A 17062-nucleotide genomic window follows, 5' to 3' on the forward strand; every position below is an offset into this window, starting at 1 on the left:
TCGGAGCAGTTGGGGCGGAGGAGCGAGCCGGCAGCCTGTGGTGTGAGCCCATGGACTGGGCTCTTCACCCCTGCACTGGCATCATCTCTGGACCATGGCTGGCGGGCAAGCCTTGATGTGACATAAAGGAGCTAAGACAGAGAATGCAGCCTTCAAATTTTCTATATTGTTGCTCAAATGGTCAAAACTCAGGTATTCTGGGTCCTGTGTGGCTCTCGCATGAAGGTTTACCTTCATTGCTGGCTGTTGGCAGTAAGAAAGTCCTCTCCTCTATTGGAGTCATCTAGAGCAAGACCAGCTGTGATGGTTTAAGAAGTTCCCACTGCCCCTTCTCCGTCTCTGCTGGAGGCCCCTGCTTCTTGGCAGGAGACTCATATGGTGCTGTGGGATGAGGCCAGTGGCTGCACCCACCATCCTGGGTGGGCAGCTGATGGATGGGAACTTAAGATGCTTTTAATAACGCAGAGCCCTCGGGAGCCTCGGCCGAGGCCACCTGAGTGTTTTGTACCAGTTTGTACCAGCATCAACAGCGTCTGAATTGGTCACAACAAATTAACGTCAGAAGAAGGTGGCTGGAGGACGAAGCTCTCCCATACAGACCCGACAGCGTCGTGGGGCTTTCAGCAGGGTTGGAGGGTTCCTGCTGTTTCAGCAGTTAGTGTCGCTGGGTGCGAGGGCTAACATGGCGTGCCAAACGCTGAGCTGAGCTTTCTGGCATATTTGGCCGGGCAGCGATCAGATGGTTTCATGCAGAGTTGTCTTTGTACTGATGGAAGATGAGTGTTGCAGAACTGGTTTCCCTTCCCCCCCCGCTCCTGCCAGCCTGCTGGCTTTTGCATTTTATATCCCGCTCTCTGCTTTTGTATTTCTGTCCAGTTAGCTTTGCCTTGTTCAGCTGCTTTATCCCACACTGCTCGCCTTCCAGCAGCACCAGCTGCAATGCTGGAGGAGCCACCCAGTTGCCCCAGTGTAGCACCTTGTTGTTGTTATCCCTTTTTAGGGGGGTGCGAGCCTGACCAGCACCCATGGGTTGGGTCAGCAAATCCCTAGGAAAGGGGGCAGAGGGGAGGTCTTCATCTCCACACCTGGCTGTTACTGCTGCCTGACCTTGGGAGCCTGCAGAAGGTGTTGGGGGGAGAGCTGATGCCGTTGGGGTGCGAATTGCTCAGGAGAGACATCTGCAACAGCTTATCTGGGGAGGAGGAGGAGGGTGACCATGCAAGCAAGGCTGTCCTGGAGCATCTGCTCTCAGCCAGGCGATTGCGAAGGAAGATCTGTGTCTGTTTGACAGGCGCTGCCTCCGACCGCAGCTGCGCAAGTGGATGCTGTCAAGTGCATCAGGAACAGAAAGTTTTGCTTATCTCTACTGCAACAAGTCTGAGCAGCAAACCCGACTGTTATTTAAACAAAAGGCTTTACCGTGCCCTCCCTGAGATGTCACCCAGAGGAGTCTGCAGCTTGTTGTTGAGCGAGAAGGATGCACGAATCCTTTTCTTTGCTTAACTTACGGTGATGTGGCATTTCTCCCCTGGGACGTCATGGCACATCAGCACATCTTGGGGCTGTATGGAGGCAGCTCTTGAAAGGTTTAGACATTCACTGCAGAGAAGCATCTAAAAATTTCTGGCTTTTGAAAACTGAGGAAGGAATCGGGTATGTCCCTGGGACTGGGGTGAACCTCCTTCTGCACGGCTCTACACCTGGGCTGGTGTCACCTGCCCGTTTTATCTCAGCACGAGCACTATGTGGGGCTTTAAACGATTTATACCAGTGTTGAGGGAAAGAAAAGAGATTAATTCTTTTAATATGGAAAGTTACAGGCTTAAAAAAGCCTTACTGGCCTTCTGTTTTAAGATCTAATGTCACGGTAGTGTCTCAGCTTGTGCATTGCTGCTCTGCTTGAAATGCAGACATACCTGGGGGAAGCCCCTTCTCTTGCTCCAGCTATGCCTGGGCCAAAAATTAAGGAGTGAGGGACTTCTCGACAGGGTGATCGATCCTGGGGGTCCCCTGCAGAGCAGGGTCAGTGACCGGGAGGACCTGGCTCCCCCATTTCTCTCGATTGTACAAGAGGGAACAAATCCCCCAAAACGAGGGGTGGTCATTGCTGTCGTCTCCAGATGGGTGGGTTTGGTGGCTTGGGCGATGCTCACCTGGATGACATTGCAGACCTGTGGCTTCCCTGACTGCTGAGTGGCAAGGGTAGAGTTTCCCCATCGTATCTTATTAATGCAGGGTCCATTCTGGGGGGGGGTGCCTGCATTGCAATCATGTTTCTTAAATAGGGAGGCAGCCGCAGTGAAGGCAAAGTAACTTGAGTCTTCACGTATGTGCAAGCCCATGCAGGAGCCTGGAGCTGGACTGGAGGAGCCAGCCCGGGCTAAAACCCGACCCCTTCCCTCGCCCAGGCAAGTACCAGCCCTGGCTGTGTGCTGGGAGCCTCGCTGGGAAGGGTGGGGGAATGATAAAAGGGGGGGTCATCCGAGCTCATCCTCCAACGCATCTTCTAACCCCTGTTTTCTTGCTGGTTATTCATGCAATACAACTTTATAGCCCAAATGCAAACGGTTGAAAAGACGATTCTTGCTCAGGGTTTTTTCTCCATAGCGCCTTTAAAGCTCCTGTATAAATTAACGCGTTCGTTCATTAGCTGCAATTCCCCAAAGCACTGAGCAAAGTTTGTGATTTTAATTACTTTTTGCAGGGATTTGAGCACATGGAGACGTCAACAGATGATTATAGTTCATATTATTCATGCAGCCTTTTTTTAATCCCTTTCTCTGCTAGGACATGGTCGATAGATACTAAAATTGAAGTCTGCTAATAAATTCCCAGCCCCGTCCCATGTGAGGGGCCTTGATCTTCAAACTAAAGCATTTTGCTGACAAAACAATTAAACTTCCTGAGAGGTGCTGCAGAAAGTTTGTCTGCAAGGAGGGTATGAGCTGCCAGGGTTGCTGCGTGCTGTCGCAGAGGTGTTTGCCAAAGTTACATTTCATCCTGTTTATCTCTAAGACTCAAGTTGGGCTGGCTGTGTCACACGCTGGGTGGTAAAAAATACAGAGATTTTCAAACAGAAACATGGACTATTTATATGGTTGCAGACATCTGTGGAAATATTAGTGGGAAAATCTAACCAACTAAAGTAAAATGCCAACAAAACTATTTTCAAATTAATTAAAAGGCTTGGATCCTTTTTTTAACTGTTGAGATTTTAATCCTCAAGCATTTATTTGGTCTATTTGGAGCTACTGTAGCTTCTCGTATCCTAAACGTTTTAGGGCCACATTCTTCTTTATATGCAGTCTGCTTAGTAAGAGACCCAGAGGGTTTGTCTGCATATGGGAATAATTCTTTAGCTACAGCAGTGTAATCCCTCCTGCGCAGCATTATAACCTGGTTCTTAATAACTGCTGGACCACTCCTGCTTCTCCTGACATCTTGTCTTGTTGGTGGGAGCTTCTCGGGTATTTTACCCTGCTGTCAGCCCCGGTGGTGCCATGTGCTGGGGATCTCCCAGTGCAGGAGGAGTATGAGGTTAATGAGAATCCATATTTTACTTTTTTTTTTTTTTTTTTTTCTTTCATTTTCAGGGTTTGATCCTTTAGTCTCCCAAGACAGCTTTACACCTGTGAGTCTGACTTCTTTGATGCACGTTTACTGGAGAATGAGCCGGTTCAAAGCTTGCTGCGCAGGTTGCTAACTTGTTTAGCATCAAAAAGGAAGGGAAAGCAACAAAATTGCTTGGTGCTTGCATTGCACAAAGGAGCTTTCAAGAACTCCTCAGAAACAAAATGCCTGTATGCTCGATTGCAGGTGCAGGGAAGGAATAAAAATAACTAATCCCAGGAGTAACCAGCCTTTACATTTGTTTAAGATCTAGGAGTCCTGGCTGGGGGTTAGCTGAAGGAGAGGAGCGATGGCTTTGCTCACGGCTGGTGGGGCAGGAGGGCTGTGAACCGAAGTGGGGAGCGATGCTGCATCCCTTTGAAAATGCAAAGAAAAGGCAGAGGGGTGACATGGTCTGGGCTGAGCTAGAGTTTGGCTGAAACCCTAAGTCTGCCTGCTTCACGCTGATGAAAAATGCTTGTGTGGCTGCTGGTGACCCCCAGAGTTGGGACCTTGGCTTTGTGCTTCTTTCCAAGTGATAAGAGATATTTACTCTGATTGAATTTTCCTCAACAAGTAAGTTTAATCTTTTAATGATATTACAAGTGATGTATAAACATTGAGAAATCCTTGTCTTTTCCCCCCTGTTGACCCATACAATCCTTTTATGGAACAACACAAGTGACTCGTGTAAATCTCTTTAACAGCATTAATGTGAATGATGCTGTTCTTTTCACCAGCAGCACGCCCAACTTTGCAGCGCTGAGAGCTTGATGGAGTCCTTAAGTGCCCTGAATTTGATGCACTCAGTAACAAAATGAGTGCAAAATAATAGAAGACACTTCTATATGTATATAAAAATTTTTTTGGGGTAGGCAGAGATCCTCTTCCTACCACTTTGGCTTTGCATTGTAGCCTGAAGTGAGAGTGAATTACAGGTCTGAGTACTTTAATGCACCTTCATAATGCAAGAGTTGACTATTATGTTGTGCTGAGTGCTGTCTAGATGAGAATGAACCCTAGGACTTGGCAGCACATCTCTCTTTAAGAAGTTACAGTGCATGAGCTCATCTCTGATCTTGTTCTTGCAGGAGCTCTTAGCCCATGGCAGATGTTCCTCAGCTCCCTGCAGGAGAGCTTAACCAGCCTGTACCCCTTCAGATCTGCTGCAAGCCATGGGGTGAAGGCACGCTGCCTGCAATGGTTGGAGGCAAAAGCATCCTTACACTGTGGTAACAGCTTCTGCGTTCATGGCGTCAGCTTCATTGCACCCAGGTACCCAAGTGAGGAGCAATGGAGTTGAATGCAAACACCAGTCCAGGGCAAGGCTCGACCACACTGAGATGGTGGCATCAGAGATGTGGAAGGGATGGGCTGGAACTCAGTAAATTGTTTTACAAGGGCTGGGTAAAATAGGACCTTCTCTTTTAACAGACGGCAGCTTGCGATGAGGCTCACAGATGCTCTCATTATCCTGTATCCCGTGCTGGGACCGCACCATCCTGACCTTCGTCCAGCTGCTGGGGGAGGTTTAGCACACTTGTGGATCGTACCGAGGGGATGAAATACCTTCTCGGGGGTAAGGGAAAGAGCAGTGGTGCAGCACAGCTGTGCCTTTGGCTGTGATAAGGAAAAAAGTTCCCAGTATAAATAGCTGTGTCTAAGTGTTTAAGGGGGATTTGTGTGTTTGGGGGGAGGACTGGAGCTGCAGCTGTCCCCAAGCAGTGGAAACGGGGAGAAAATCAGAACGGCAAAGCTGGGTCAGAGCAAAGCTTCACCCATCCAAGAAGGGCCAGAAGAAGATGCCAAGAGGACAGGACATAATCCTGACTTTTTGCAGCCAGCATTTCAGAGACTTTCCCATCAGGATGCTTCCTCCAGATCCCTGTGTTTAACAGCTACCAGCGGACCTGTCCTCTGTGAGCTTATCCAGTCCTCCTTTGAAGCCGTAGGTATTTTTGGCTCTCAGAACATCCCCTGACAATAAGTTCCACAATTTAATTACAAGGGGAAAGGAAATGGCCTTGGATAGATTTTTAAACCTGCTGCCTGATCCCTTTATTCCTGTGTTGTCAGAAATGGTGCCTGGAGAGGGATTGAGAAGGGGAAATGAGGGAGAAGGGAGAGAAGGTAGGGCTTGAATTTGGGAATAAAGTATGGAGAGAGGGAGGAAACTGCTAAATTAATACCAAAATGGAGCCTTTCTAGGGACGGGATGCTGTCGTGTACAGTGAATACACTAGCTTCATCCTCTCTGTGCAAATGAGTGGGATACTGAGTCAGTGCTGGTTTAATATTTGGGAGGTCAGACTGGTGTGAAGTGAGATTACATTGGTATAAACCCAGTGTGACTACAAACATTTGGTAATCAAGAAGTGAGTGCCTCCAGCCTTGGACTGGCTGGGCTTTTGGGCTGCTCACCTTGAGCCTCGTGTGCAAGGGAAGGAATTGGGGTGCAGATGATGGAGGGAGGAGGTGAGGACGTCTGGCTTTGTCTCTACCAACAAATGGCAGGAGATGCCCCAAGTCTGGCATAGTTACTGCTGCTTTAAGTCCAGCAGGATACCCGATGGGGCATTTGGGAGGTGAGGCTATCGCTGAGCTGTGTGTTTGCGCGGCTCACACGAGGCTGTTGGCTTCAGCTCTGCAGTACTGCACCGCAGAAACCACGCTGGGGCCGCATCTCTGGCTCCTGGCACTGCCAGGGCAGTACTAGCACCCAAAAACCTAACAGCACCTCCAGGTTATATATATATATTTTTTTTTTCCTTCATTTAGTCCAGAGAATAGAAAATGGCTGTCTCCCTGGGGATATTTTTGAAGCAGGACAATAAATAGCATCCCTGGGACTTCACAGCTTGCTCTTTCAGCTGTGCGTTCTTCTAACAAAAAATGTGCATCTTGGATTTTCCATACTGGCTCCCAGGGAGTAGGTGACTTCATTCAGGATTTGTACCGTTTCAGGATGTCCCCAGCAAATACGGTTTCACGTAGACATCTTCGTGTGTTTCATAGTGTTTTATTCCTTTGCTGTTTGTAAATATTTCACTTGTTTTTAAATTATTCATTCATTAAGTGGCTTGGATGGGAGAAAGAATTGTGCTTAAAATACCTGCGCAGACTCAAAAAACTGCACGTTCAAGAAATTATTTTTACACCAGAATGAGCCCTGCTTAAGTACTAGGAGGGGATGGGAGATGAAGGGATGCGGTGTCACGCCAGAGCTGGCTCAGGCTGGGACGTCACTGGGGTTTGCAGGGTAGGGCTTTGCACTGGGGTGGGATGTGGAGGGTGAGATCCCCACCGGGGGATGTGGGCTGGAGGGGCTGGAGCTGAGCACTGCGGAGCTCGGGGAGCCGGTGGCTCTACCAAGGAGTCACAGGGCACCGCGCTCCCCGGGTCCTGCAAACCTGGCACATTCTTGGTTGTGTTGGTGCTGCTTACCGCCATGGCGTGTATCCAATACAATAAAAACCAGAAATAACTATTCTCCAGTTTATCAGTGACATATGAGTTTTGCATAAGCATCAATCAATTCAGGGTGGCAGCTAACTGAAATAAAATCTTGCATATTAAATCTGTGTGCAGTGACATAGCAGCATGTCCTTTGCTGTAGCAAACTGTAAACCTTTTATTCTGCCTGCCTGTAAGCAATGCAAAGTAAAGGTTAAAATGCTGCTCATGAAGGGAGCGGTGTTTGGGTTTTTTTGCTTGAAGGAGTAACATGTGGCAGTGATACACAATTTTATAGTGCCTCTATTCTGGGATCTCAAAAAGTCATCGGGCTGTTAATTAATTAAAGCCTGTCAACAACACCTTCATGAGCAAAGGCGGTGGGTTTTATTGCTGATAGGCAAGTGCTTTGAGCTGTTGCATGGTGCTTTACGGGGAAGGAAGGGAAACCTTGATGTTTTAGAAATGGCAAACAGAGGCAGAGATGAGCAGGGCTCGGAGGACCTCAGGGGCGGGTGAACACCCTGCGGATGGGGAAACTGAGGCAGAGCAAGGGTGAGTGTCTATAGCAAGTCAGGGAGAGCCGGGAGTCAGAGCTTGGACCAGTGCCCCATCCCTGAGAGCTCTTTGCCCTTGGCTCCTGTTGCCGATGGTGTTATCCCAACCTCAATGCAATACCTCCAACTGTGGGGCAGTTCTGGGGTTCATCCACCCGTGTTCATTCCTTTGTGTTTGCAAAAGCTCTTGGTAAGGTGTTTTTGAAGGTTACCTTCAAAAAGCAAAACATTTGCTTGAGAAAACTGAATAAAGGCTCCAAAAACCCAGGCTCTGGCCGGGAGCCAGGATTATGTTCCGTAATCATCTTCCGCAGTGTTCATCATCTTTGCTGTGTTCCTAGAGTCGAAGGTAGATGTTTGCCATTGCTTTCTTATTCTAGCTGTGGACCTTCTTGCCTTCTTGAACCCGGCTGCAATCGGGACAACAAAGTGTCTTTTAAATTAAGCCTCGGGTTTTCATAGTCTGGTACATCATCATGTCAAACCTTGACGCCGTGCTAGGCAATGGATTTTAATGCTGCTGTCTGGTTCTCCTCCGCTGCCCAACCAAAGGGGCTTTAGGGCATTTTTGGGTTTTGTATCAGCCAGGCGGATGCGCGAGCCGAGCTGGGTGCAATAAGGGTGGGTAGGAGGGGACCGCATGTGATGCTGCTCCCCTGAAGTGGGCCACTGTCTGCCCCCCAAAAAAATCCCTGGGGTGGTTTGGGGGAGGCAGGGCCCGCAAGGAAGTGACCCTTTTGGGAGATGTCTTCTGTGTCTGCCCCGTTGTGCCTTATCATGCACTCGGGGGTGACTTCGCAGGATCTGCAGCAGACGGGCTCAGCTCCGCACCCCCACCGGCAGCAGAACCAGCCTCCCCCGTCGCTGCCAAGGCAGCTGGAGCCGGCGCTCCACCAGCCTGTGAACAAAAAGCTGCTTTTTGCCTGTGTTATTTTGGATTATTGCAGCATTTTTCACTCTCCCGGGGAACTGGCATATGCAGAGCCGGTGCGTCTGCGTTGCCATTGAGTTCGGCTGCTGAGGCTGAGCTGCCTCCAGGTTTTGACCCGACTTTGTGCAATTTTGATAGGCAAAGACCTGTGTGTGTGTGGGGAAAAAGGCATCAGCAAGTGTCTGTGTGTGTTTTTGGAAAGCATACGTCTTTCCAAAAGCATCTCAGCACACAAACAGCCCTGCCGTTGGAAAGAAAACCCAGTTTGGTAGCTGGTGCCATTGCCAAGATCAACCCAAAGTCAGCTGCTTTTTCCAGCAAGGCTGTTTGTGTTTGCATCCTTCAGATAAGGCAGCGGGGCCTGGCTGGATCCTGCCTTCGCCTCCCACTGCCTCCCGGCATGTGTGGGGCTCCTGTAAGTAGCGATGACATTCCCAGTGAGTTGTACCATGGTTTGGCGATGGCTGGACCCTTTTGATGGATGATTGAGGTCCTTTGATAAAGGGCAAAAGAAACGTGAGGCACTTGCCAATATATGCAGCCTCTCTTCTCTGACTTCTGGTTTTCCCTTTTTTGCTGTGGCTGATTTTCTTGGAAGGTAATATGCTGTCATTGTCAGTTCTCCCCGCTCCTGTCAGTATAATATATTTGGGGACAGCCATCCTTTTTCCCCTAGCGCAAGCATGGCCACAAAACCAAATTCATAAAGCTGCTACAGCACAGCCCTGTCTCACTAAGGGCTTTTCAGCCTCTCACAGTGGATGAGGCTATTTAATTTTCACAGCGATGTGCCCAGGTATTGGCTGTGCCCGTGTGTCCTTTTAGGCTCCGATGGCTCCTGGCGAGCCATGTCCATCAGGGCTGGTTTGCTGGATGGAGAGGGCAGGAGCAGGGCAGTGCTTACGGATGGTCCGCAGCAGCACGGAGGAACTCTTTCCTATCGCACACGTGCCAGCAGGATGGCAGCATTTTGAATGGGAATTTGACTTGTAGCACCCGTCGCTTTCCAGCTGAGAAGTTCAGCTCTCAGCTGGTGCTGCTGGAGCATCGGGATGGACTTGGCGTGCAGCCGGTGGTGGTTCTGGCTGCGATGCTCCTGCAGGACGAGGGTGGTCTCCACGTGGAGCAGCTCATTGCTGCTGTGCTGGACCTGCCCTCTCAGCACCTCATATAGCCATTAGAACTGATATAGTGCTTGTTTTCTTTTCTTAATCAAGTCTAGCAGATCTAAAGGCACTGCATGGAATGAACTTTAAAAAGTAAATTTGTTTTGATGCGTGTTTGACAAACTCCAAAGTGCTTTTGCTCAACAAGTTTTTGTGGCTCCCATTAGCTGGGAGAAGCCCAAGTGCCCAAATCGATAAGATTCTGCTTGGATAATTGAGATGGGAATTTGGTTCATTATGTGAAGTGGCTGCTGAAGTGGATAATTGCAGATCTTGAGGTGTTTGTCCTATTTGCTAGTTTAGACTGAAGAAAATTTAGGTGCAATTTCACAAGCGTGTAGGTACAAAATTACTTCGATGGGGATACTGTGCGTGTATTGATAAAGTAACAAAGCTAAATAACTCGTATTTCTTTGTGTGTTGGAAGAAAACAGGTGAAAAGTAAAAGCACCGGGGTCATTTAACAGCCAGGTGCTGCAGCCTGGCTGTCTGTTGGTTAGAGACGTCTTGTGGCTTCTGCATGGTCCCTTTTTGGGGAGAGGGGGATCTTTCCTCCCACTTGGGTTCTAGTGTTCCTAGAAAAGTCAACCTGTAGTTGTGTTTTTATGTTCCTTTAATGTGTTCAGCAAACTGCTTTATAGCCTGCCTTCTCATTCTGCGGCAGCCCACCGGCGAATGTGCCCAGGGCGAGGGCTGCTCCCCAGGAAGGACGGACATTGGGGAGCTTTTACAGTGCTGCTGTGGTGCGGGAGAACTTATGGCTTGTGTTTCCAAAGATACTCTGAGGTCTTCAGTGTGGTCCGATTTCAGCACATTACTTACGTATTCATAAATGAATCTTTATACAGTCACTGGGTTGTAAGTGTCGTTTGATCCAGGCACCTGCTGACGTCCTTTCCATTGGGTTGGGGCACAAGTGTGCAATATAAATGTTAAATAATCTGAAATACTTGTGCTGACAGAGCATTAGTGTTGGGTCTTGTTGACATGATTTGAGCTTTGTTTAAGTCAAGTTTTCTTGGGATGGAGACCTGGCCTCTCCTCTCTCTGTGAAGTGCCTTCAATACTGGCTTTTCTCAGGGAATAACAAATACCAGCGGTTGCGTAAAGCCCCTGATGCTTTGTGCACTATTTCTGCAGATAATCCTTGTTTATAATTCACTCTTGGCAGAAAAGGACTTTAAATTATTAAGGCACTAAATATTTTGCAATGAAGGAATGGAGATAAAGCTCTTGGCAGAAACAAATTGCCGGGGAGAGGTTGTTCTCTTCAGTGCGTTTGGTGCTTTAAAGTATTATGAGAAATAATGTGTGGGGGGACTGGGAATTCATCACTTGATCAAAAGATTTGCTTCCCTCTAAAAAAAGCGTCTGCTCGGTGTATGGTTTCCATTACCCCTGTAAATAAGGAGTGTTCCCGAAGCACACGTGTGGGTCCCCAGAGCCATCCCTGCTAACTACAGGGCTGAAGGTGGCCCATCGTGGTTTAGGTGGTGAAGGGCAGCAGCCAGAAGGTCTCTGTCCTGCCTCAGCTCCACCACCCCAATTTTTAAAGCTGTTTTCATGTGCTCAGGGCAGATTTTCAGGGGAGCTTGGGCTGCTGCAGTGGGGACCTGTGCCATCGGCTCAAATACCTGGAGCTCCTCTGTTCCCCCGGCTCCTGGTTGGGGGTTCTGTATCCCTTCTCCAGGAGTGGGAGATGCTGGTGCCAGTTCATCGTGTAGGTGTGGTGTGTATGTCCTGTGTCGTAAGGACCAGCCTGTTGGTAAATCAGGGGTGTTCCAGTAATGTGAAATGGAGGATCTTATAATTAGTGATTTTGCCACCTGTTGCTGACTTTATCCTAATATTACAACAGCTAGCGCTTGTCGGCTCTTGGAGTAACGCAACCAGACAACCATGAGTCTGCGTGTGTGTGTATATACATATAGACGTTATATACAGCTACATATATATGTATTTAAGTAGTTATACCCGTAGTCTTCTAGCTCTCTTTTGGAGAGATTTAAAACATGAACCGTGTGGGTTCAAACCCCAAGGTGTTCCCAACATTTTTTTTTAATTTTTTTTAACCTTCTCAACATTTTAAAGCAAATACCATCCTTACAGCGACGACGATTCCAACTTGGGGTAAGCACAGGGAGGGCAGCTGTGCTGACAGTGACGCCGACCCCACTGGGGGTCTTGCTGGGCACCGTTGCCCCCAGCACATGGGTTTCATCTTCTCTTTCTCCTTGCAGGAGACCTGTGCAACTGCAGCGCCGTGGGGAGCGCCAGCGCGACCGAATGCAACGGGACGACGGGGCAGTGCCCCTGCCTCGAAGGCTACGCAGGGCTGCGGTGCGAGACCTGCGCCCAGGGCTTCTACCTGGAGCAGAGGAGCCAGCGGTGCCGTCCCTGCGGCTGCAGCCCCGCCGGCTCCAGCAGCGCCCAGTGTGACGAGTGAGTAAGGCGGTGTTTCGTTGAGCCTCCTGGGGTGGGGGGTTGTGTGCGCGGCATTGGGATTTGGGGATATTTGGGGATTTGGGGTGCAGATCAGGCAAGAATGGATCTTGTCATCTGGTGCTAGTATTTAAAAAAAAAAAAAAAAAGAGGAGAAAAGCAAAGAAAAAGCAGGAAGGAAGCTGGCCTTATAAAAATTCATGAAGCATATTTTTCCTCTCTTTCAAGATCTGGATTATAAAAATATCCGTAGCTGTGGCAAAAGCCCTGGCAGCCCACAAGGGAATGAACTTGTATTTCTGAGTTGTACGGAAGCAGAACCTCTCCTAATGCCTTGTGCATCCATTAGTCCCTATCGGTCAGGACCGCCTTCACGCTTGAGCTCGGGAGAGGAGCGGAGGAGCTTTGGAGAGGTTTGTTTTCCAAAGGGATATTCGTTACACCAGAGGCAAGCAAAGCTTTGTGCTCTGCCCTTGCAGAGTACCGACAGCAGTGTCGGGTCCTGCCTCGCCTGGCGTTTAACCCTGCCACCTCCTCTCCTTTGCTGTGTTAAGAAAGTCGCCGTAGCTGATGCTTTGAGCTCTTGTATAATGAATGTGTTCCTTTTCATTTCACCTTATCCAACCTCACTTGCCTTTTAAAAGCTAGCATGCAATGACTTTTTTTCTCCAACCGGTGATCCGTCAGTCATTAGAGATTTGTTGCTGAGTTGCAGGCGTCTCTGTATTCCTGCAAAGAATGGTGTGAGCGGCAGCCTGACCCTTTGCGTCCCCTCCTTGTCCTCACGGGGTAGCGAGTTGCACGGTATCTTCTTGGAGGAGAACCCCCCAACAAACCACCCTGCAGCCACTTCCAGCCTTCCCAGTTTCCCTTCTCCTGCTGCCACCAGAAGGTCGGCAGCAAAGGCGTTCCTGGAGCCCCCAGCCCTTCTCCAGGGCCCTGCAAGGGAAGCGATACCTGCGTGTGGATGCAATGGGCTTCTGCTGCACTGGTTGCCTTGCGCTGGCATCAGCCTTGTTGTCTTTTAGGGTTTGGTCTAGGCTCAGCGTGTGCTGTACACCTGCACTTTTCTGCCAAGGCTGGGGCTGAGTCAGAATCGACATGTTCTGCAGGGACATGCTTTTGTAATTATTTTATACTTTTTTTTTTTCCCCAAACACCCAAACCCTCTGTTGATGTCCTTCCTCGTTGTTTCAATGCTGCATTTTTCTGCTTGCATAAGCTCTGAAAAATCAGAACTTTAGTCAACTGGAGCATTCCTTTTGAGTGACCTTCTTAGTAAAAAAGCTGATTTTTGGGGGTGGAGAGTGTAGAGTTTTTCACTTGTTTTTTTTTAGTGGTTGTTTTTTGTATGGGAAGATGTACCTGGAAGCATCAGGGTTTGCCACAGACTAGAAAATCTGAGTTTGGTCACATCTCCTGGAAAGGCAAATTGGGCAGAAAGGCAGATGGGGCAAATCTTACCTTTGAGGGCTGGGAGAGGAGGGAGGCGCTGCTGGAGCAACTGGGTTAACTGGAAGGGAATGTTCTCGCCCTGACTCTTGAGTCACCAGGCAGCAGGCAAAGCATGGATGTGGGTGACGTCTCCCCACGTCTTGCTGCGTGGAGCAAGCCAAGAAACACCCTTGGGAACTTCAGGTGAGAAGCTCCGAGTCGTGAAGGAGAATGGGGTGGAGTTCGTGCACGTAGTGAGCCATCACACCCAACCCCAACGTGTATGGGCCCAGAAACGGCAGAAGACCTCCCTAGCTTCTCCTTTTCAGCACAATTTTACAGCCTTGAGGGATGTGGGAGATGCAGATCCTCAGGCATTTAGAAGATGGGCATAGGGCAAAATTTGGAGGAAAACTCAGGGAGGAGGACTTATGTTAACAGAGATTGCTCTGTGTTTCTTTTCCCTGCTCAGTGGGGTTTGCTGCAGACGGAGATGACCTCTGGGTGTTTAAAAAGAGGAAAATTAGGTCAGTTGTCTGTGTTGTAGGGCTGGGGGCATCAGTATGTCTGCGAAATGGGCAGCCTCGTGCATAGCAATGTGGGAAGATGAAGTGGGATGCGAAATCTGGCGGGGCAGGAGCACGGGGGGTGTCCCTGCGTTGGGGTCTGTCCCAGCGGGGGCGAGAGCCTCTTCTGCATTGCAAGGAGATGTGTGTGTGAATCCAAGAATGAGATTTTTGGCTCTGGTTCTGGAAACGGGTCTGGAGCTCTGGGTTTGATGTCTACCTGCCGCCAAGTCCCTGGATGAGCGGTGCATGTCCTTCCGGGCAATCCCTGCTTGGGATGAGGCACGCAAACGTTGCCTAACACCAGCAACCAGCTTCTGTTCTGTTGACGTTAAAAATACTGTAAGCTGTATTTTTTATTTATTTTTTTTTTTTAAGCATCAGCCCAACTCTAACTTGCACAAGTTAATTCCTGCATGCTGGCTTAAGAAAAAAGCGATCACTGTTCGGATGAGTCTCTGAGGAAAACAGCAGCGTAATTTTGGACTCTGACCCTTTTTGTCAGTGGCTGATTTGAGAGTCAGACTGTCTGAAGGCTGAGCTCTCGGGGGCACACAAAACATGCCTGATAGGTTTCAATCAGCTTGCACAGGCTTTTGTAAAACGGCCTTTTAAAGCACCACCATATGATGATTATTAGTATTATTTCTAGGCATGCTCTATGGCCGGCCAGATGGCACACCCAAGTACACTGTTTATTAACTAGACCTCAAATGCAGACCATCAAATAAAAATAAAAAAAATCCCTTTCCCGAGGCAGACAGTTGATTTTGGGAGTGAACATTGACCTGACATGTTGTCGCTATGAATGGACTCCACAGCCGCTAATCAAAGGTCTGTTTTGGTGATGTTTTAAATTTGATTATCTGGGGAGATCCACACAGATCCCCCTCTGGGATGGCAGAGGATTTCTGTGCTCTGGTTTTGGTGATTTTTTTTTTTTTTTTTTTTTTTTTTGTTAGATGAAAAGCTGTTTGTAGTTGAAGCTGGAGCTTGCTGTGGGGCTGGATGCAATCCTGGCTGTGAGGAGAGGGCTGACACATCTCGGAGAGGGGGAGCGTGTTGTCCCTGTTGCGGCAACACCTAGAAACCTCAGATAAAACCCCATTTCACTGGGTTGGATGCTGTGTAGATGCTTGCTGAAGATAGCTGTGGCCTGGGAGCGTTCATAGTCCATAGAGGAAGGGTGGAGAAAGAAGATGAAGTTTCGAGGGCCATGGTCAAGGTCACGGAGTAGTGGAGAACGAGGACGGTGACTCACGTGGGTGTGCGGGCTGAGCTGGAAGGGCTGTGCTCCTGCTGCAAAGCCCCAGCCGGGAGCTGCCCCCTGCCAGCTGCATCTCTCACCATCTTTTGGGCACCTGGAGTTGAAAGCTGTATTTTTCCATCCGTCTGTCCTCCTCCAAGGGAGCAAGAATGTCCCTGTCTGGTGGAGGAGGTGAAGGTGATGCTGCTGGAGAAGGTCACCATGCCCAGGCTGGCCAGCCCACACCTCCCAGGCTTGCACCCCTGTTCGTTTATTTTTCTTTTTTCTTTATGTGAGCAAAGTCATCTGCCTGAACTCTCATCTCCCACTCCCTATGGGCAGGCAAGGAGCCAACCCAGAGGCAGCAAAGGCGGTCTGGGGGGGACGGTGGTCTCCAGCCCCACCAGCTGGGGCAGGGGTGGGAGCACTGGGGCTCCTCGCAGTGTTTCTGCAGCGCCTGGGACACCCCTGCCCTCCATGTGCTGCGGTGCAGCTTCTCCCAAAATGCCATTCGTGTCCTCGGCTGACTCGTGGCACGACGAGCTGGCACAGCGGCTGCTCCCCACGGCAGCCCCGGGACGTGGTGGGGCTCTGCCTGGGACACGCAGGGTGGGAGGAAAGGGGTTTGGATCGGGGAAAGCCTTTCCCTGCTGCAAAGCAGCAATCGTGCACCGACACGAGGAGGTGTACAGGCGCAGCTATTTAAATGCATGCGGAAATAATTTTCCTGTGTAAACCTGTCCTCCGGCTGATTTATTTAAAGAAGCAGGACTGCACGCAGGCAGAGCCCAGCCTGAAAGAGGCAGTGTGCGGTACACTGCTGGTGAGCAGGAGATTTCAAATGACGCTGCATTTTATTTATTTATTTATTTTTACCTTGCTAGCAGCACTGGCCAACCCACACTGGGCTGCAAACATGGGTAAAAACTGGGCAAGGGTAGCCCAGTGCAACCCAGCAGTCTGGGGCCCTGACGGCTTGTCCGCTGCATGCTGGTGCAAGGCTTTCCTGCAGGCAGGGAAGGGTGGTATCACCCTGAGGTACCTCTTGCAAGGCAATCATTCGAGGTTTTTCTTAGCCCAGTGTGTAGGGCTTTGAGGCTTTTTTTCCGAAGCGTGGCCCTGCAGCCACAGGGACAGCGTGTTTAGCCCACCAGCAACTGTCCCCGCATGGGTGCTCTTGCACCCCACAGTTTGGGATGTGACTGGAGGAGGTGGGCTGCAAAGTAGAGAAGGTGCTATGAGACGCTGCTGCCCGGCAGAAGGGTTCAGCCCTTGATTCCCTATTTCCCTGGGAGGTTTTGTGTTTTAAACTAACTTACCCTGGTTCTAGGGAAGACAAGGTGATGCACCCTTCAACTTCTGTTGCACCATTACCTGTGCTAGCGAGCAGAAGGAGAGCTGTGGGTGTTTAAGAATTCCCATGTTGTTTAGCTAAACCTGGGTTAACCATTTAATCTGGGTTAGGTTTTTCCAGTTCCCTTAAAAAGATGTAAACTAAACACATATAATATACTATCATTGTCCCTAATGACAACAGATGCGTGTTAAATTGGGGTCTGTGAATCAATTTAAGTTGCTCCCTCTGCCTGTGCCTCAGTTTCCCCACAAGCAGAATGGCAGCAGGAAGCAGAGGCTCCAACACGCTGCTTGGAGGTGAC

At 49.4% G+C, this 17062-nt stretch overlaps 1 protein-coding gene across 1 annotated transcript in view; it reads left to right on the forward strand.

Annotated features, from left to right (window-relative positions):
- MEGF9 (multiple EGF-like-domains 9) overlaps positions 1 to 17062 on the forward strand; it is a 125019-nt gene that overhangs the window by 89998 nt on the left and 17959 nt on the right. The window contains exon 3 of the mRNA XM_010571136.1: positions 11957 to 12158. Within this exon, the coding sequence (XP_010569438.1) occupies positions 11957 to 12158 (202 nt within the window). The remainder of the gene's footprint in view (positions 1 to 11956; positions 12159 to 17062) is intronic.

The sequence above is a fragment of the Haliaeetus leucocephalus genome, unplaced genomic scaffold, assembly GCF_000737465.1.
Source record: "Haliaeetus leucocephalus isolate CR32 unplaced genomic scaffold, Haliaeetus_leucocephalus-4.0 Scaffold306, whole genome shotgun sequence".
Classification (NCBI taxonomy): Eukaryota; Metazoa; Chordata; class Aves; order Accipitriformes; family Accipitridae; genus Haliaeetus; species Haliaeetus leucocephalus.